General features: G+C 38.6%; 1 protein-coding gene across 6 annotated transcripts in view; it reads left to right on the forward strand.

Moving 5' to 3' along the window:
- TTLL7 (tubulin tyrosine ligase like 7) overlaps positions 1-20,450 on the forward strand; it is a 75,758-nt gene that overhangs the window by 13,666 nt on the left and 41,642 nt on the right. For 2 of the 6 annotated variants that reach the window (XR_014885313.1, XM_085231998.1), the window contains exons 1-5: positions 3,811-3,949; positions 17,253-17,412; positions 17,599-17,727; positions 19,364-19,485; positions 19,920-19,987. Coding sequence is in view for 4 of the 6 variants with exons in the window: in XM_085231998.1 (XP_085088124.1) it covers positions 17,388-17,412; positions 17,599-17,727; positions 19,364-19,485; positions 19,920-19,987 (344 nt within the window). In the remaining 2 variants the exon portion in view is untranslated. Of the gene's footprint in view, positions 1-3,808; positions 3,950-4,877; positions 5,385-5,972; positions 5,997-17,252; positions 17,413-17,598; positions 17,728-19,363; positions 19,486-19,919; positions 19,988-20,450 lie in introns of those variants that run through there. The other 4 variants (XM_085232001.1, XM_019618684.3, XM_085231999.1 and 1 more) reach the window with 4 other exon arrangements.

A 20,450-nucleotide genomic window follows, 5' to 3' on the forward strand; every position in this document is an offset into this window, starting at 1 on the left:
CTGCTTAAGTAATGATCTATCAGCTGTGAAGGACAAGATACTCGCACACCCACTTTGGTCTGCAGGCCAGCAATAGCATAGGCAGCCTTTGGTTAATGGATTTTATGAAAACTTTATCTCCTTGATGGCCACATCAACTTAGTTGACAAGCAGATAGAAATTTGCATTTTCTTTCAATATGCCTCATTTGGTGTTATAGCACCCATACAGTGGACTTCTTTCTTTTTTTTTTTTTTTACTAGTTTGATGGTTGCTCAGCATAAAAAGGAAGTCTTTCCAAATTGTGGAAGTTCTAGGGCTCCCTTTCTCTTAAGCAGCGCAGACAACAAATGGGAACTTGACAAGATTGCTTGAACAAGTACCTCCAAGCTTTGATTACTAATCAGATAAAGATACTCTGAAATTATATTTTGTGTAGTTAAAATAAACAAGCGCTCTTGTCTCAAAGCCATTCAAAAACATGCCTGAACTGACAGGGCCCCATTAACTTTTGGTGTAGTTGACTGCAGTCTAAGGTCACCTTTGGTACTATGGTATCTGCTTACATCAGTACTGAATTTCACCACTGTGTTTGGAGTGGTGAGGACTATAAAAAAATTATTGTATGAAAAGCTGTGTCAATATTGTATTGCTACAGCTTGTAAATTTGCATTGATTTGTCTTATAAAAGATGTTTATAGCAGCAATGAACACAATCAGACCTATGGCATGCTTGGTGATGTGTGGTTTAAAAGAAAAAAGCCATCTTGCTAAGAATTGATTTTTAGGAGATGATCCCAGACAGTGGTCTGAAAATCAGAGTGATAGGAGACAAGAAGCTGTGACAGGCTGGCAGCATCAGGAACACCATACCCTGTTAGTAGATGTTGGTACCACTGGGAGATTGTTGGATGGATTTTGCTATCACACTGAGCAGGTGGTTTACCATAGAAGAAAATGGGAGGTGTTTTTCAAAGCAAACAACATATGGGTTGAAAAGTCCTGTAGTCAGAGTCCTGAGGGAATAAAAGGTGTAGAATGAGGACTTGAGCTGAACCTTTTTTTCTTGATTGGCAGTGCTTTTTGGAGTCAGACTCAAGGAAACTGTTAGTTTTTGACAGTTCAGATTGTTTGGACGTAGTTTTATAGCAAGCTGGAAATGCACCTGTTCAGAAAAGCAAAATTAAATATATTCAAAGATAAATGTTGTGCAAACAGAAGAAAACATTTGTAATTGCTAAACTTATCTTTCATCTACATGCTGGATCCGTTTCAAAGCTTTTGAACTTCATGATCGTTATCTCAAATTGTTTAGAACTCCAGCTCCCTGGCATTCCCCTGCACTAACTGCATGAAGATACGATCTGTTTCATCTGAAGAGGTGAAATGCAACTCCAAGTTTTCTAGATCATAGCAGACTGCATCCTATTGCATCCTACTGCACCTCTCTAAGCTAATGGTTGATTGGACAGGAGAAATGTTTTCATTTCAAAGTGTATTTTGGAACTGTTCAAATAGTGCTGGTCTTTGAAGTAATTATCTCCTTTTTAATATGAAGAAATTACATTTTCCAACCTCGACATGGATTATATATATTAAGCATTACAGTACCCATGATTCAGGGAGGACACTACTGGTAACTAGGAAGATGAAATGGGAATTGTGCTCAATAGCTTTTCTGTAAAAGATAGGGTTGATCTGATTGCTTCTGTCATTCTTCTGTTATAACACTGAGGTCATAAGAGTATACAGTGTTCCCACATGGAATGATTGTGGGAAAAATATTCATAGAAATATGCAGATTTATGTCAGCACATTCATTCTAATCTCTAATTGTTTTGTTTGCTTTGCCTATTTCTTCATTTTTGAAATTCATAAGATGTTCTCCATGCCCTAAAAGGTATTTCTTACTGCTAGTTCTATTTACAATAAGTATCCTGGCATATGTTATCTAAAGGGCATCAATGTTCAACATTTGAACTAGCTCAATATTTAAACTACAACCCTATTTAATGTTCTTGATCAAGCACACGTGGGTATTTCATACCCACTGGAATTGCCTACAAAATTCTGTTAGCACTAGCGTTTCAGCTAGGAGGTGGGGAGCAATGCCTACTCTGATTCAGAATGTAGTTCACATTTTAAAAATGGGAATGTGATCTGCTTCTGGGGAAACAACTAAAAGCCCATTCTGGAAGAGAATCTGGAGATGAGGAGAGGGGGAAAAAAAAAAAAAAAAAAAAACAAACCAAAACAAAAAAACCAAACATTTTTGTGGTCAGACTCTGGTATTTGCTGCGAGGTTGTGCCATAGGTGGTGATTTCTCAGCTGAGAGCAGCATCTATCTGCACCAGCCTTCCTGGGAATCGGAAGGAAGAGCCACACCTTGGAAGTTAGGTGGCTGGAGCTGCCTCCTGGGGGCACAGTTATACTGAAAGGCTCCAGGTTTGCCCAGAGGTTATAACCTACAGCTGAGTGCAGCTTCCTGTCATGCAGTCACCTGCTTCATAACTTTGCACAAGAGTATGCCTTGACTTTGAGGCAGAGAGACCTGATTTAGGGTACAAAATAAGAGTATACAGCTGAAACAAAGATGAGACCTGATGTAAGCCCAAAGCAAGTTCTGACCTGGAGATTACATGCAATGCGAGGGTTTCAAATTGCTTCATCTGCAGCCCATGGCAATGTCCCAAACAGCTCAAATGGAAAGAGAACCAAACCTTTCCTACAAGCATCCTGTAATGGCTGTGAGAAAAACTAAGAATGCTTACATGGAGACAGACAGGGGTTGCGTTGCCTCTGCTTCTGCATGAGATTTCTTTCAGTAAAATGTAAGCCCAATCCTACAAACACCAACCACCACAAAGAACTATGTGGATTTCAATGTGACTACACATTTGTGGACAGAAATGGTACCTGTTTGTTTCTGCATATTATTAAAGGCACAATATAAACTATAATTAAATCCAATTAAAAAGACTATCTGCGATGAGTGTTGCTGCAGCTGTACATGCTGCACATCCACACTGCAGAGGTGAGGTGTGACATCTCCCCAGTGTACTCTGAGGGGTTTGTGGTGGGGCCTTCTGTCTGTACAGCCCAGTGTCTACAAGAAGCCCACAACTTGTCCCTGTTCACATATTAGCTTCTTTGCAGGATGTGGGAGAGAAAATATAAAGCTGAAAACTCACAATTACATTTTCAATCAACTTTATTTGCTTTGCATCTTTTTAGCTAATTTCTATTTATTGTAAGCTTGCTTTGTTGCTGAATGTTAAAGACGATGTTCTTCAAAATCCTGGTGTGATGAATGCCCCTCCATTTTATTTACTATTAATGAAGCATTTATCTCCCTAGGTCGTGTGTCTTACACTAGGATGCACAACGTTGTAGAAAATGACTGACTTTTGGAGCAGCCTACTGCCGTTCCACACACATTGGTTATCAGGTCAAGTGGGAAGGAAAAAACAAAAATAGATGTCTGACAACTGCTGGAAATCAGCGCAGCTGCCCGGGTTGCAGCGGTGTAGGGACCCGAGCATACCGTCTTCTGGAACGCCGTTGCTCCGTCCTGCTCGCTGCCCCGGGCAGAGCGCGGGCCGCTCCCAATGCGAGCCGCAGGGGGGTGGGCGGAGGGCGGCGCTCTGCGGGCTCTGACCCGGCCCTGCGCCGCCCGCCCCGCTGCGGGCACCTCGCCGCGCCTCGGCGTCCGTCCCGCACGTACCTGCGTGCGGAGGGCCGCTCCTCCTCGCCCCGCCCGGCCGCTCCAGGCTCTGCCCCCTCGCGAGGAATGGTTTCTCCCGGCCTCCCAGCCGTACTCTGCCGCTCCTCCTCCTGCTAGTGCTCAGCTCTCCGGGTGCCGGGGTGGATGCTGCGTCCCGGGAGAGCTCCGCTGCACCGCCCGTGAGGCGCCGCTCGCTCCGCACCGCACCCGCGGGGACCGCCGGGCACCGTGCCCCTGCCTGACAGGTAACGGTGGGGCAGCGCGGGACGGTCGCTCGCGTCTCCTCCCGGCAGCGGCGGCCGTTGAACCCCCGCCCCCCGCCTGCCCTCGCCCCCGTTGCTCGCCGCCGTCCCCGGGGAAAGGCAGGGGAGCGGCTGCCTACCGTGATTCAGCACCGCCGCCTGCGAGGGAGGAGGAGAAGGAGGGGGGTGGTGCGGAAGGGCGGCCCAAGGGTCTGGGGGCAGGAAGGGGAGCGCCGGCTCCTCGGTGCGCGGCCGCAGGGAGCCCGCTCGGCGCAGGGGGCCTCGGGCTGGGCCGGCCCGGCCGTGCTGCTCGGCATCCCCGTGTCCCGGCGGGGCATCCGGAGCGCAGGGAGCGAGCAGGCGCTTCCCACTTAGAGGCGTTCGGTTTTTTCGCTCGGAGTTCGCGTGCAGCGTCATTTATCTCGAGTGTGTGGCTGGGCCGCTTCAGAGCCAGAGAAGGTTAAAACGATGCCAAAATTTGCTGACAGTGGTACTCAGCGGAGCCTAAAATGTAGACCGTGTTAAATCTCGGGAGATGAACTTCAAATGTCCTCCCGTGCTTTTGCTTTTAGCCGAAAGCTATTGTCTGTCGGATTTCTGTCAGTTTCTGCTGTTGAAATGAGGTGTAAATGCACGCACAGAGGAGCGTGCTTGGTGATTGCTCTGCAAAGGGATGGGGGTGTGTTGCTGAACTCTGTGAAACCATTAAGAGGCCTCTGCTCTGACCATAGTTGTGGCTTACGGTGTTTTGCAGTTTAAGTACTAAAAGTAGAACATATTGCTTCATTATTACTTAAAAACTCAAGGCAGCCGAGCAAGAAAACCCTGATGCAGTATTATTTTCTGCCTTAAAACCTTAGCTGATTTACGTACCTGGATGTTGTTACTGTTCTTAATAGTACTGAGAGAAATCAAATTTTCTTTTTTACAGCTGGAAGATGAACAGTGCTGTTCTGTGTGAGCATTGGTTGTCCCCTGCATTCTGTGAAGTTATGTCTGAGTCCCTTGGCTTCAGTAGAAAGCTTTGCCATTGATTTAAGTACTGAGGTGTCTTTTTTCATAGAAATAGGAGATCATAGAATTGGATATATCAATGGTTCCTTAAACAAAAGTCAGGTAGAAACAGAAAGAGTGCCAGGGGGCTTTTCCTAGAGGGCGAGTAAACTCACTTTCTATGCCAGCATAGGGAACTGCATTTGAAGTCAGGTTCTTTGAAGGCAACTGTTACAATATTTCAGAAAATTACATCACGTAGGAGATGGGAGTTCTTTTTTAGAAAAACACCCCCATTGAATAATTCTGATAGTTAGGATACATGCTTCCATAGAGATTTGCCCATCACTTTGGGAATGCTAAGGAGGCTGGACATGGGACTGTCAGCACTTACGTGGCCGTCATTCCAGTGAGCCCAGAAGCATCTCCGTCATCTGAGGTTCAGGTTTGTGACCAAGTGATGATTTGTTCTCACTCTTTCAAAGTGAATGGTGTCACACTGGCAGCACAGATCAAGCTTGAAGAACTGGGAAACAGAATGGTCAGTGAGCAGCTAGGTGCTAAACCATCCTGAAGTCTTTTGTATAACCAGGATTTTTTCCTAAGATCTTTGTAATACTCCATGTTTACCATGAAAGCCATAAATATCTTTATGAAGATGAAACATGGCAGAATAATGTGTCTGTGAAAGGACCCTGCTTTGAACTGTCAGCATCAAAAGATTGAAATCTCCACTGTCTTGATTTAAATCTTCATCTGTGGATATTTATTATCTGTTTAAAAATGTCTATAGGATGCATATGGCAAATGAGTGATTTCTTGTATTTCCATATTTTGTAATGTTCCCCTGTGTAATAATTTGAATTAATAGATACTTTCAGATGTATGTATTAATATAAATTAAGAACACATTATTAATTAAAAAATAAATAAATCCATAAAGACACTGAATTATATTGATAGGTTTTGTATCAGTCCCTGAAGAAAAATGCAGCTGGTGGCAGTTCCTTGTGTTTGGAAAGATGCAATGGATTTTCTTAACTTTGACTGTTTATAGGTAGGTACCACACTGTATCTTCAGAGGATGTTAGGTCTTTTTTTTTTTTTTTTTAATTTCCCCATGGGCTTCAATATATCTAACTTGATCTTTCCTTTTATTTTCTACATACCAAGGAAGTCAATTGGGACTGTTTGACTTCCAGCAGCATAATTTAAATTGCACCTTGTTTAGCAGGGGGAAGCTCTTTACAGCTCCATTAATGCTCACCTAAAGCCCTGCCAGAATGGGGAACTTGACAACTATTCCTTTTTCAGGCACTATGACTTTTCTTTAAAGATTATTTGAACCTTTTTAGCATTAATATTTAAAATATTAATGTATTTGAGAATTGGAAGTGAATCTTTGATCTTGACTACAGTGGTGGATAAGAGAAATCTGTAACTGAGAGTGGATGTGGGAGAAAAACACTGACATACCGAAGCGGTCAACCTCTGTATTGGTTGGATATTTGAGTAAACTTTCCTGTTTCACAGTAGTTACCCTTGTTAGAGCTGAAAGTTCTTTCAGACCAGGAGGATCTGTGCTGCCTTCTACCAAGTACTCATCTCTGGTGGTATTTGCAGGAACACACAGATTCTGAAAGGGCTTCTGAAGTCTTTGCTTTTCACTTATCCCCTAAGTTATTGCTTGGAAAAGAGTCTAAATTGCCTTTTGTTCATGCGCAAATTGAAAAACAGTATGCTAAGTACCACATTAATTTATACTGATTTATAATGCTTTTGCTCTTATCTTAAATTCCTTACAGGAAACAAGCTGAGGCATAATAGAACAACTTTTTGGTTTTGTGTTTTGAAGGACTAAATAAAGCAGGCATAGTGGTACTTTCTTTCAGTCTCAGTTTTAATCTGGATGCAGAATCCCCAAGATGCGTGTTTATAGCTATGACTTTTTACATTCTGAAGGTATAAGTTCAGATAGCTTAAACAATTAAAAACATAGTTATACCTTTTAGAAACAGCTTTACTTCAGAGGTAATATTTAAGAATATGTCCATGTTTTTTTGATGAGTGTTCATCTCTGGGAACACAGAAACAGTACTGTTATATGGTGAGCCTAAATGAACAATAATATTGAAAGAAATACGAAAGAAAACTCCTTTCTTATTTAAGACTATTTTTTCCCCACTTTTTTTTTTTTCTGTGGAGTTAGTGACATAGCAATTCTCATTTGTGCCTGTGCTTTGTTTTGGAAGGATTCCAAAAAGAATCCTAATACACATTGCTTCTCAAATGCACTTTGGATGGTTGCAGTACTGTTAATTGATAGAAAAATGGGTGCCAGATGAAGTGTTTCATGCTGCAATTCAGAAGCCTCTTCCTGGTTCAAGAGCACTAACTAAAGTTGCTTTTAAGAAGAAAGAAAAACTAAATCCACCTTTCGTCTATAATAAATGCTGCAGGAAGAATTGAGTGGGGTGTGGGGTTCACAGTTAGATGCAGCTATGTGTTGACAGGTTTATTTTCATCCTTGCTTAGTAGCAAAATGCTAAATATATTCTTCTTTAGTTACATTAAAGTATGTTTCCTTCCAACTTTGTCCTTGCGTTGACATGTGTTTGTTTTATTTTTAGCACATGAAAACCAGCATGGTAATATTCCTATAGGGTGCAGTGAGAGCACTGGAGTATGGCAGGAGGAAATGGAATCAGATGCTTCATACTGCATTTGTGCATGTCAAGAAGCAAAGATCTAGATACTAGTTATGAGCACAAAAAACAGTGGACCAGCAGAGCAGAAGATTCTGAAATTTGTTGGGAAAATTTCTCTATATTACCTGCCTGGGATGGTCTTTTCTTGAAAAATATATAGCAGAGCTATGTGATATAAATCTGTGCATTTTCTTTGATTTTTATGTGCATTTATCGTGTGCTGACTGAACGTGAAATTTCTGTTGCTTCATCTTTTGAAGCTTTTTTGGGCTGAGGAGGTTTGTTCTAAAATGCATGATATTAACTATTGGTTGAAGAGGTCTTAAAAATGTGCTTTTTTTTTTTCATCTAGGAAAAAAACCCCACCCTTCCAAACATTTCATTTTGCGTGGCTTTTTTGAGGGATATAATGTTATTGTAACTTTTCATTTTTTGTCAGCCTAAAGTCTTCAAAAGATTATGAAATACTAGCAAGTATTAACAATTATGCATTAAGTTGAATAAAAAAAGTCAAAAAGAGTTATATGAGAACATGACTTAGTTTGGTACATTTTGTACCATTTTCAAAAATGGAAACATATGCTGAAAATAATATTTCTAGGGATGGAGAAGATATATTCAGTAAGTAAAAGTGTTACTGGATGAAGAGACAGGAATCGCTGCTATTTTTGGGCTTTACAAGGACTTTATTGAAGTGAAGCATCTTGCAGATGCTCTATATCTATATCGTGTAGGCAAAGAAATAGAAGAAAAATCAAAATACAGAGTTAGATTTGAAATTTTGGATAACTGCATCATCTCTCAACTGTTAATGACTCCAACCAGTCACTTAACCTCCCTTTGTATTACTTTCCACTGTTTCCTCTATGTCTGAAGAGGAAAATGAAAGAGTGTTGCAGCCTTTCTGTCGGAAACAGCACTTACGAATGCAAAAACATATAGAAAGTGAGTTTTTGATGTTTTCTGAGAAAATGAAGTAAAATTTGTGGAAAAATAAAAAAGTATATTCTCTTGAGAAGGTCTTTGGGAACATCTGACGCAGGTAACCAGCATGCCATTTAGTTTCACTGATAAAGAGGATTCAAATTCCAGTCAGTCATGGGCCACACACACGTAGTGCTGTTGCAGCTATTGGAATGTGTGAGATCCTTTGTGCCATTGAAGCAGGCTGTCCTTATCAGTTAGATGTAAGAAACTGGGCACCATGACAGTATGTGCAGCCACAGGGAGAAGTTTTAGGTGTGAAAGGACTTTAGGAAAAATTCCCAAAGAGGAAATTGTGGCTTTCTGACACTCAGTGTTACCCCTGGCACACCTGCCATGTCTCTGCTCATGGATCTAGGGGCTCTGCAGCAGCCCAGCCCGGATCTTCAGCCACTGAATTCAGCACTTGGATTTTGGAAGATGTACCTGTTCAATCGTGGCACAAGTTGAGGCCTTAATTCTTCTCCTTCTCTCAGTTATTTTTCCCCCCTAAGGAGAGAAATGTTTTCATACTGAGAACTTGGATGGGTTCATCTCACCAATGTTTACACAGCTCCAGTCCAGACACCGGCAGCTGCCAGCACTGGCTGTCCGTAGATTGACTGTGAAGGCAGCCCGGAGCAACTAGCTCAAGCATTTATGCTGTAGGGGTCGGCAGTTATGCAGATAAATCCATCATTCTGTCTTCATATTTAAGAAGTAAATGTTGTTGCAATGTCACATATGGGACTTCATTGTAGTGTTTTTACCTCATGCGAAGTAGAGAACCACATTTCTTTTGAATTGGGGAAAATAGCAACAAACTGTAATAGAGCCATTGAATTTTCAGAGCCTTATTTCTTTGTTCCTATGGTGAAAATACGCATATTTGTTTGATTTTTTTTTATATTACTTGAATGTGCAAGAGAGAACATCTACTTTTAGAGTTCATTCAGAGAAGCTGTTTCCAGCATCATTCTGCATGCATGACATTAAAAGATGGCAAAAGAACCAGGACTACAAGCTCTTTATGCAAATATTCCTCTCAGTCACACTAGAATCTGACTCTCTGCAATTCTTCATCTTTGTAGAACAGACGTGGCAATACGTTGGCCTTGTCTGGTCTGCAGTCTGTGATAAGGGACTTGAATGCTTTAAAATTGGCTCAAATACCATGTCACATGGAGAAATGGTACCGTTTCCAAATTGTCTGTGTTACTGCTTGGCACAAAGAGCTCAGGATTTTCTTACTTGAAAAGTCCTCTGTGAAAGCTGGAGTTTATTGCATGTTAATATAAGTATACTGCCAATGTGGGAAATCCCAGCATTTGGAAAATTGTCAGTTGTTCTTTTGGTAATTTTAGAAATCTGTAAGTATGAAGCAGGAAGAGAACTGTAACCGTTTTTCTTATAGCATATGGGCTATTTATCTTAGCTTGCTTCTCTGTTTTGTGTTACTGTGGACTCTTAATTCTACAATTGGAGAAGTCATTGTTCTTGTTATAGTTCCTTGGTATGTCTTTGGTATAACCCTTCCCGATCACTGAGTCACTTTCTGTTTTTAGATTTAACTTCACTTTAGCTTATTGTTATGACTAAATCCTACTGACTTGCTTCCCGCAGCTCTTGTCACACACTAGTGAGGTGGAAAAATATTGCATTCTTTTCTTAGAGCATGTATCAGCCTTTCTCTTTTCTTTCAAAACAGTGCAACATTACCTAAAAAGGGTTAAGAAAGACATCCCAAAAGTGCTAGTATGAGGCTAAATGAGAAGGTGCTGCTACTCCAGCATGTTTTTTCCTGGCGTATAAGCACTGCCTAAAACTGTATCCCCTGTCGATTATTGATAGAAAAATCTATTTCCACAGTTCTGTCTCTAACAACAGTCTCACTAATGAGAATCAAACAGGTAAGTGGTTACATTTTGCTACTTCTACTGTAGAATTATTTTAAATGAGTTTCTGTTTCAGTGGGAGGTCCTGGTACGGCTTTATTTTGCAGGATGTAATCTTTTTGGTTAAATTCATTTTATATATATTTGTTGTTGCTCTTCTCAGTAATTTGTGTGCAGAAGAATTTGGTATATCATACTGCCACATGCTGCTACCATTTTTTTTTTCCTCCACTATTACTTTCTATTGCAGGCTGTGTAAAGTGACAAAAGCATTCAAACTGAAGGTAGTGTATGTGTTTTGTACATATTTTAGTTTGAGCTCATTTCTAGGATTCTTGTTCATCTCAGGTGCTGTTTCTTCTTTTTTTCCTTTCTCAGTTCCTCATCTCATAGCTGCAGATTGTCTTTCCTTACAATGAAGAGAGAAACCATGAGCATCTTCTGAATATGGTGAAATTTTATCCATTAGCTAACCACATTTTTTTTTCTGGAGAGCAGCATGAAGCTTTTCTTAGATATCTATATAGTTTTTCCAATATATCTGTATGTTAGATACATACATTTACTCAGAAGGCAGTGAGGCACTGGAACAAGCTGCCTGGAGAAGTTGTGGGTGCCCCATCTCTGGAGATACTCAAGGCCAGGCTGGATGGGGCCATGGGCCACCTGATCTGGTGGTTGGCAACCCTGCCCATGGTAGGGGGTTGGAACTGGATGGTCTTTAAGGTCTCTTCCAACCCATGCCATTCTTGATGGGTGACAATGTTGACCTGTGCTTTAATTATATATCTGAACTGTGCTTTCAGGGCGGTTCTGGAATTAGGACACTGTGATTTAAAGCCCACAGCATTCAATAGAAATGGCTGCATTGCTTTATTGGGCAATATCCTGTAACGTATAGCTTATTTGCATTTACACACTGAACTTGAGACAAATATTGTCACAGGCACTGAAGAATAAACATTGTAATTTTCAGCCTAAGATAGTACGTTAAATAAAAAACTGGAGTACTTTTCAACCATGTTTAAATTCATTGGGAGGTCTATTACAGCATAAGAAATGACTACTATTCTTTCTTTTGAATGTTTGAAAGCCAGCTAACTTTGCAGCCAGCATGTATTTGCCTGTTTAAATGTATGCCCTTCTGCTTCACTAGGACTACAGCTTTCAAATTTAAGATTAAAGCAATGAAAAATCAAGTTGAACCTTGGAAGTGAATTAAATACCCCATGGCTCTAGCCTGTGACTGAGGACTGTTATTTCAGTACATTTCTTGAGTGTAGCTCTTAACCAATACACAATGGCTTTTTGCTGCTTTAACAACACTCCAGAGCCAATTGCTTTTAAGTGTTTCTTTTTAGGAGCTGACAAAGATGGATGAGGACAGGGCTAACTGTGGTATTGTTCTAATCTTGGATCTGTGCTACTGCTGTGATTCCAGTTGTGAAGGAAAATATGTGTGCTTCGGTTACTTACCTCATCAGATTTTGTAGATATTTTAAACTGCAATAAAACCTACAATACCATTGCCAGTACAACCCCTGTTTTGATAAATAAACTGTTCAGTACTTACAATAAGGTTGAGGTTATGATTCAGAAGGTATATTATTCAGAATATCCTGGAGAACTACTTTTTGGTCAACAAATTTTATTGTCTAATTATTATCGGCTTTTGGCAAAAATTAAAGCTAGTGTGTGGGAAGTGTGGTGTACATCATTTTTCTTGTGTGTTTTGGTCATTCAAAGTATTTACTTTATGTACAAAATTAAGGCATGTTATTCTTCTAGACTTTCTGATTGCTTGCTGTATTGCTCTATAGGTAAGCAGTACAGACGTAAAACATTTGTATAATAGGATATTGGAGTTGCATCTCATTATTGCTGAAGACAGGAATTCTATTTAGATCCCCTACAATGAATTAAAGTAGAATAACGTGGTGTTATTCTGCCTTTAAAGCAGTTTTTATAAATCAGGCCAGTTGCGGTTAGAGAGGCTTCTGCAGATTTGCATCCATTCCCAACTGCTGAATTTCTCCTTTTTTTCATTTGTAAAAATATTTTTAAATATTGTATTTTAAATAATGAACTACATTAAGGCCCGAATACCAAGCTGTGGGGAGGAGAGTTTGTTTTTACTAACTGCTTTGTAAATTCTGGAGTTTCTCACCTGTTTATCAGCTGTTTGAAAAATATTACTGCCACTGAGTGCTGTTGCAGGTATCTTAGTGAGGTTGTTGGCCAAAACATTTCATGTTCATTACAATACAGAAGATCAACTACCAGTCCTCATACAGGCACCTTGGTACTCCCACTGAAGCTGAGCAAATTAAACAGTAGTAGGAAGTGATGATATAATATGGTAAACAAGTCAGTGATCATGTAAGAGCACCTTTCTTGTACTTTCATGACCAAAGAGAGCTTTGAGTTGATGTCTCTTGTGAGTACACTTGCTAACATATTCAAGTCTCGATTTTTGTTTAGCATTTTTGCATTAGGTGCTGAAATTGCAGGCAAACGTCTACTAATTTATATTTCGAGCTGCTATGGGAGTATCCTCCTTGATGCTAAACATTCTTTTATGACAGTGTGTCAGAGTATTTGTGGGCCATGTGTGATGATCGCAGATTGCCTTCAGGTGTGCTGAAGTAGCTTGGTGATCTGTGGGCCTGAAAAATGGGAGATGCAGTGGGACAGACTTTGTGTGTGGGGCTAAGGTGTGGCTCTTGAAACACACAGGTCTGTAGAAATGCTGTGTGACCCTGAACTTGAGGCCAATTTCCTACTAAGCCAACAGCTCCAAATTGAAGCAAGCATGTCATAAGTAGGAAAACTCTTCACTACTATGATGAACGCAGATCTAAGGGAGCAAAAAATCTTAGTTATTTGGGTCACACTGAAAATATTTAACTCTGATATTTGCTCAGTTTATGCTCAGCAGTCTATTTTCCCTTATTTCTTTTCATGTTTCTGTGAAATTTTTGTTATTTCTATTTTCCATGTAACTGGGGAATAAGAAAGGGAGTGCTGTGCTTTACCCTTCCATATCTGTGGTCATCTGCCAAGCGGTGTAATTGCATCTGAAGTGCAGCTCCTCACGTCAGGAGCTTTGGGGATTTCTTCTGAGCTACTGTGCATTTCCAGATGCTTTTGACAACACTGAGTAAATTGCACTAATGGACTCAGATGAAAAGCAGTCTGATAGTTTCAAAATCTATATTAAAATATTCAACTGTTGGTGAGTAATTACTTATCTTTACACAGGGAGTCCAGTTAATTCAAATAAAACTGGCAATCCAATTTTTGTAGCGCATCACCTCAGTTAATACAGAAAAAAGGTAGAACAGTGAGAAACTTGAGAAATGCCTGTTGTCTTTGAGAGCTATTGTCATATATACCACATCTTGAGCTCTGAGGTCAAGGTTTCAGTTTATACGTGTAAAGCTAGGTACATGCATGGCCTTGTGGCTTTTCAAACTGTTTAGCAAACATGGAGTGATTTGTTAGTAAATGATTCTATCGTTCTTAGTGCTTAAATCTATTAATCTACATCTATTTTAAATGTACATGTGCAAACTAGCCTCTTTTTATTTGGGTACACAGTATTGGTTTAATAGCTAGTGATGGGATCCTCATTTCCTTGGAGAATCTCACTGATTTTGAGTGCTCTTTGGAATAGATTCTCAAATTGCACTGTTTTATTTTAAGTTTGAATTTGATATTCCCCCAATCTCTATTTTGATCTGATTAAGTCAACCGTTTTCAGGGATGCTTGCTCTTTGGGGAAAAAAGGGCTTGATGATGTGTGAGATACTATTTAGTGTTGGAAAAATAACCTTTTCATTTCCATACTGCATCAGGACTGAAAGTGAAGGATCATGAAAGGCAGAGGTCATGTGGAAGCACTGTGGAGCAAATAACTTGGGAAATGAAAGAATGGTTTGTTCAAAAATGCTTTTATGTAATCTAGACCAGAAGAAAATCTTTTGCGGAGCATAATAACTTCTTCTGATAAACTTTACTTTTGTAATAGCAAAAAAGAGCTTTTTTTTTCTTTTTTCTTTTTTTTTCCTTCCTACAACTTGTAACCAAGGAAACAAGCAGTATTCCATTTATTATAAAACCTGTTTTCCCTCTGTACCCGACTCTGCACCTAGGCGTCCTCCTAGCCTCTGTTACTATTACTTTCGTCCCGTTACTTTTGTGCATCTTCTTGAAACTACTCCTTTTGATGCACTGAAATATCTGTCTTGGTCTCTGTGTGAGTGCAACATTGTTACCCTCTAGCAAGAGTACCTGACCTCAAGGAAGGACCTCCTTGTTTCGCTGGTCTTTGCTTTCATTGTTTCTTCAGTGTCTCTGAAAGAAGATTTGACATCTATTAGAGGAGTGCATAATTCAGCTGTGATGATTAAAATTATCTCTTCCATAGACCTGTCAATAGAAAAGCTTCTTCAAAGTTCAGTTTGCAGAAATTTTTCTGAGAATTGCTCAATCCAGTGACTTTCTTTTACATATGGCCTAACTAATTGTCCTCAAAATACTCTGATGGTCACCATAAATCCTTACTATCCAGCTGTGGATGCGCGCCAACAAGTTGGTTGGCCGGTAGTCAGTAAGGATGGGAGCTGAGAGTTTCTATTACGATGCTGAACACTAAGTCTGTAGATAAAATATTCATGCCTGGGTGTTTGTGGTCCCTATTAAATAATCTGAAAAGCATTCTACTCTAGAGAGTAGAATATATAAAGAAAAGGAGAAAGTCAACAATGTAAGGTAGATTTGAGCTTTATGGACCACTTTCAGAGTGTCGTGACTTTATAGAAACTCTGGACAGATATTTTTCTCTGTTGCATCAGTTCTGCAAGCTGCTTGATTTTTATTGCTATATGATAGCTTGTAAATCATGGTATGTTTATAAAGGTTGCCATTTCTAGCAGGGAAATATTAGTCATTTTGACATTTTTTCCAAACTTGAAAGTTTTTAGTCAGTACAGCTGTGAAACAACTGCTAGGAATCTGTATATATGCATACAAGTCCTTAATCGGCAAACAGACATACGTAAGTGTTATTATTCCCAGAAACTAAACATGTCTTGTACTCTGGTGGTACTCTTAGCTTGAGAAACAGATAACATGCAGTATCCAGTAAGTTGCTGTGTCCAGTACTGCTTTTCCTTAACTGTGCTGGTAAAGAGGACACATGCTTCTCTGGAGATATTCAAGTCTCGCCTGGACGCCTACCTGTGCGACCTGGTGTAGGGAACTTGCTTTGGCAGGGGGGTTGGTCTCGATGATCTCTAGAGGTCCCTTCCAACCCCTACAATTCTGTGATTCTGTGATTCTTCACTTTCACTGTCTTTGTATCTAATTTTAGCAGGAGGACTTTCAGGGCACCTTCTCAGCTGAGGATGTCCGAAACATTAAAATCTCAGAATGATCTGCCAGTTTTGGTTCAGTTTGTTCTTGGTGTCAAACACTGTATCTACCTCTAAGGCTCTGCCTGTTATTACCTGTTGGATAAATACAGGTTTTAGAGTTAATTTGCACAACTCTGAACAGACATGATGTTTTTGTTTGCTTTCAATCAGAAATCATAAAAGAACATCATAATCTATAGCATTAGTGAGCTTTTAAGAATAGCTACTCTCTTGAAATGAAGAAAAATCTTGTAACTAAATCTACCTGTTTTTACAATTTCTTACCATAACTGTGACTTGTCCAGAATAGAATAATTATTCTCTCCTTCTCCCTGGTAAATATACATACAAGTAATGCTGTGATGATTTTGCCAGTGTACATCTTGCCCAAACTTATGATAAAATTCATTTCACATCACAAGTCATGGCTAAACTTGGCTTTTTTACTGCATTTTTTGCTATATATAGCAGAAGAAATTCCTCATGCTCTGACAAAGTTATTTTAAGTAAGTTTTGCAAACACCACATGCAGCAGTATGAACTCATCTAAAGCCTGGATAAGGAACTTTAGCAAAAGTCATGCAGCTGTATGTTTAGACCAGCATTTCCTTCCCAAGTGTTTTTCTAATGTTGTAGCTTGTTGTTCTCGTGTATGTTGGATTTTCACATGTTGAAGTATATTCTGAGATTAAAAAAAAAAGTGAATGTTTTTCGCAATAGACATGAAAAATAGCATTTCATACAAATGATTTAGAAACTGACCGTTCAGATACTTGACAACCCAAACTGTCCTTTAAATTTCATCAGTTGTATCATGAAGTATCTTGAAACTGTGGTCATGTATTACAGAGTGATTACTGAACAATCATTTCTAAAAATGCTGATAAAAGAGAAAGTGGAAAAAGGTTATTAAAATAATTTCAATTATTTTCCTTTTAATATCTTAAAATGCGTAATGCTTGGTGTCTGATTTCGATATGTTAATTTAAATATGGTTTTAAATTCCTATAAATTCACTGGGATTTGAAGAGTCAGGAATTTGCAGTCTCAGTTGAATTCAGTATTGCCTGATTTCACTCTATGAAAATAAGACAATGAGATAGTATAATCTTGTAAATTAATACTGCAAAATTATTTTTCCCTGAAACAAAATGATTGAACTGCATTAAAGTTTTACATCTGCAATAACTTGCTTTATCCCTGAAGTGTTACTTTTGACTCATTAGACACAGTTCCATAGTTAGTTTTCTACTTTTTTTTTTTTTTTTTTTAGGATTTATCTATAACAAAATCTCTTGTAACATTTAAAACGAATAATTCTCCATTCCAGAGCTAATATTTGCTACAGCCAGAGACCGAAATGGTACGAATAGAGCGTTAAAATCCCATCGTTTCAACAACTCCATCATTTTCTGAGAACCTGGAACGTAATTTGGGCTCTGCTTCAGCACTGTCTTAGACTATAATGCCATCCTTGCCTAATGAGGGAGGTATGCAGGTCTTATATTTTTTATATAGTCTATTAATTATTTCTGTTGGCTTGTACCTGTAAGTTGCAGTGAAGCTATAACTGAGTAGCTTAGATGCTACTTGATGGTATTATGATTTTAGTTCATTTGTATACATTATTTAAGACATGAATGTTATGTTGATAGTTAAAACATTATTTTTCAAAGACAACCATGGAACTGCTGCTGTGACTTTGCGATCGGAACTGCCCTATCAAAGCACAATTAAAAGAAAAGTCAGAAAGAAGAAGAATGGAGTCATCACTGCAAATGTTGCTGGCACAAAATATGAAATTGGTAGGATGCTACATATCTTGTTTTCATCATAATAGCCATTGATGTGAGTGAATTGCTAACTAATGGGGTGAATTAATGGCCTTTGCAGATTGACAGTGAGTTGAGTCCAAAGGATTTTGTTTTCTAAGAAACCTTAGTTCTTTATTTGTAACATTGTGTTGATGATTTTGAACACTGTACATCTATTACGCATGGAATGGCCTTGAAGTAAAAAAAAAACAACAAAGCAAAACTAATTAATCAAGGTGTCTGTGGAAAAAAAAAAACACCTTAATTATGAATCAGGTATGTGTTTGAAGGTATACTTACAGCCTTAGAAGATGAACAGTGTACATTTAATTTTGAATACCCTTATTATTATATAGAGGTTTCTTAATTAAAATCTAATAAAGTTTTACATTTTAATGCTTGTGGATACTATCACATTAAATTTATAGTGTGCATTCTGCTGTGGGAGAAAAAATGTGGAATAGTAGAATACTGTAATTTGGCCTCAGGCTTTTAAATAGTGTGTTTGTGGGAACAGCATTGTATTTCTGTATTTTGGTGGAATAGCAAAAGAGAATCTGGGAGGCAGCACTAATGCTGAATCTTGATTAAGAGCAAATAATAACACTAAATATATGCACAGTGAGTTTGTTCTGAGAGCTGTCAAAACAAACAAACAAACAAAAAAAAACCCAAACCCAACAAACCTTAATGGCAAAGAGTAAAGATGCGTAGCTTATCCTTCTCAAAGGGATAATTATTCGTGACTGAAGAACAACACTTCCTCTAGCCTTATTTCTTTTCAACTGTGTAAATATTTCAACGAATTTTTCAGAGACTGCAGGGCTAATAATTATTTCAGAGACTTTCAGTAGCGTCTGTGAAGCTTCAAAATGAACTGTCTAGGCTGGAAGCCTAGAGTTTCTCTCAGGTTCAAGTTGAACTAGTAATGACAAACTTTCAAGTTCCAAACTCACAGTACACTCACAGATACACTTGCTGATTTTTTACCAGGTGGGGAAAATGTAAAATCCAGAGGTGTGCCTTCTCTAGAGAGGTGGTATCAGAACAAACTAGTTATATGGGTAGCACAATTAATAACTTAGGGCAGAAAATATCTCTTTTAAATTGCTTTGTTTTGTAAGTTTTTCAGAAAAATCATCTATCTTAGAACCTGTGTTATGCCTGGCACAGACAGACTTTTCTCTGTTTTATCTTCAAATAAGTGTGCATATGTTTTTGTAACTGCAGTATTCTTGACTAAAGAAGCCTTGACCCTTCTGCAGTGATGCTTATACTCATCATAGGTTTAAAATTAACATAAATGATGGTCAAGATTAAATCTAAAAGCTGTGCAAGTGGACCTTTACTAGATCATTGTTGAATAACTTGAAGTTATTTGTGGTTCCCCACAGTGATTACCCTCTGATTTAAGCACTAGTACAAAGTCCTGTAATGTTGTAGTTACAGTTTTGAAGTAAACTAATGGAAATATTTCCAGTTAAGTAAGAGCTTGCATTCTAATATTGTTCTTAAACAAAGGATTAAATGTTGCATACGTTCAAAATCTTGGTTATTTTTTCAAGTTTTGAAAATTAATGTGTTTTAGATAGTAAAAGTATTCCTTAACTATGCGATTTCTCTGTAGTACGCATTGTAATACAAGAAATGGGATTTGTGAAAACACGCGATGAAGATGAAACAGCTAATCTTATTTGGAGTGATTCTGCTGTGCAACAGGAAAAGATTGCTGAACTTCGGAACTATCAGGTAGAGCCATAGTTTATATTTCTGACATGTTTCAATAAACTGCTTCACTTGGAGTCCTTCAGTGATACCTTTTGGACAGTTGCGTGTATAGAGAGTGAAAAAACAAAAGAGCAAAACAACGGTAGGCAGACTGTAACAAGGCTACAACACTATATATTTTGAAAAAATTATTCTCTTTTCCGTAGTTATTTGTTCATACCACTTGGAATCTGGTATTTAAATGTTTAGAGCTATTCGTTCATGCTTTTGTCTGCCCATAAGATGTTATGAATGGTCACAGTTAACAGAAGATACATTCTCTTGAATGATTTAGATGTAATAGTGATTACATTTGCCTGAGCATGGAGTTGAATGTTTTAAATGATTATTGGTATTGGTTTTACCAGAAAAGCTAAAATGTATCTGTTTACTTTCTCTTCTTACTCCTCCCTCAGAGAATCAACCATTTTCCAGGAATGGGAGAGATCTGCAGAAAGGATTTTCTGGCAAGAAACATGACTAAGTAATCTTTCTTTTAGTACTAAGAAGTTTTTTTCGGTGATTTAATGCAGTGAAATGCTGAATTATTGCAAGGTTTGTTTATCTTTAAGAAGAGGCTCTGAGAGGACCAAGAATAATCTTCAAAGTTCCTTTGGCTTTTGGTCATGGACCTGTAGTATTCGTCTGGGCTATATTTTATCTTTCTGGTTGACTTGAGTGGAAAATTATTTGGTTCAGTTTTGTGTCTATTGCTGCAGAATGCCTGAAGCAGCTTGAAATTATTATGTAATACATGCAATGTATAGTACACCCAGAAATAGTTCATGTAATGCTAGAAAAGTATAAATGACAAGTATGTGAATAGACATTACTTGTTTTTAAAATAACCAGTGATTATATTTTTGTATATTTCAGATTAAAAATGTGAAGTGTTGTATTCTTAATGTTTGAAATAAGTCAAATAAGCTAATTTGTCTTGTTTATAC

This window comes from Meleagris gallopavo, chromosome 10 (genome assembly GCF_905368555.1).
Source record: "Meleagris gallopavo chromosome 10, MGAL_WU_HG_1.1, whole genome shotgun sequence".
In the NCBI taxonomy this organism is placed as follows: domain Eukaryota; kingdom Metazoa; phylum Chordata; class Aves; order Galliformes; family Phasianidae; genus Meleagris; species Meleagris gallopavo.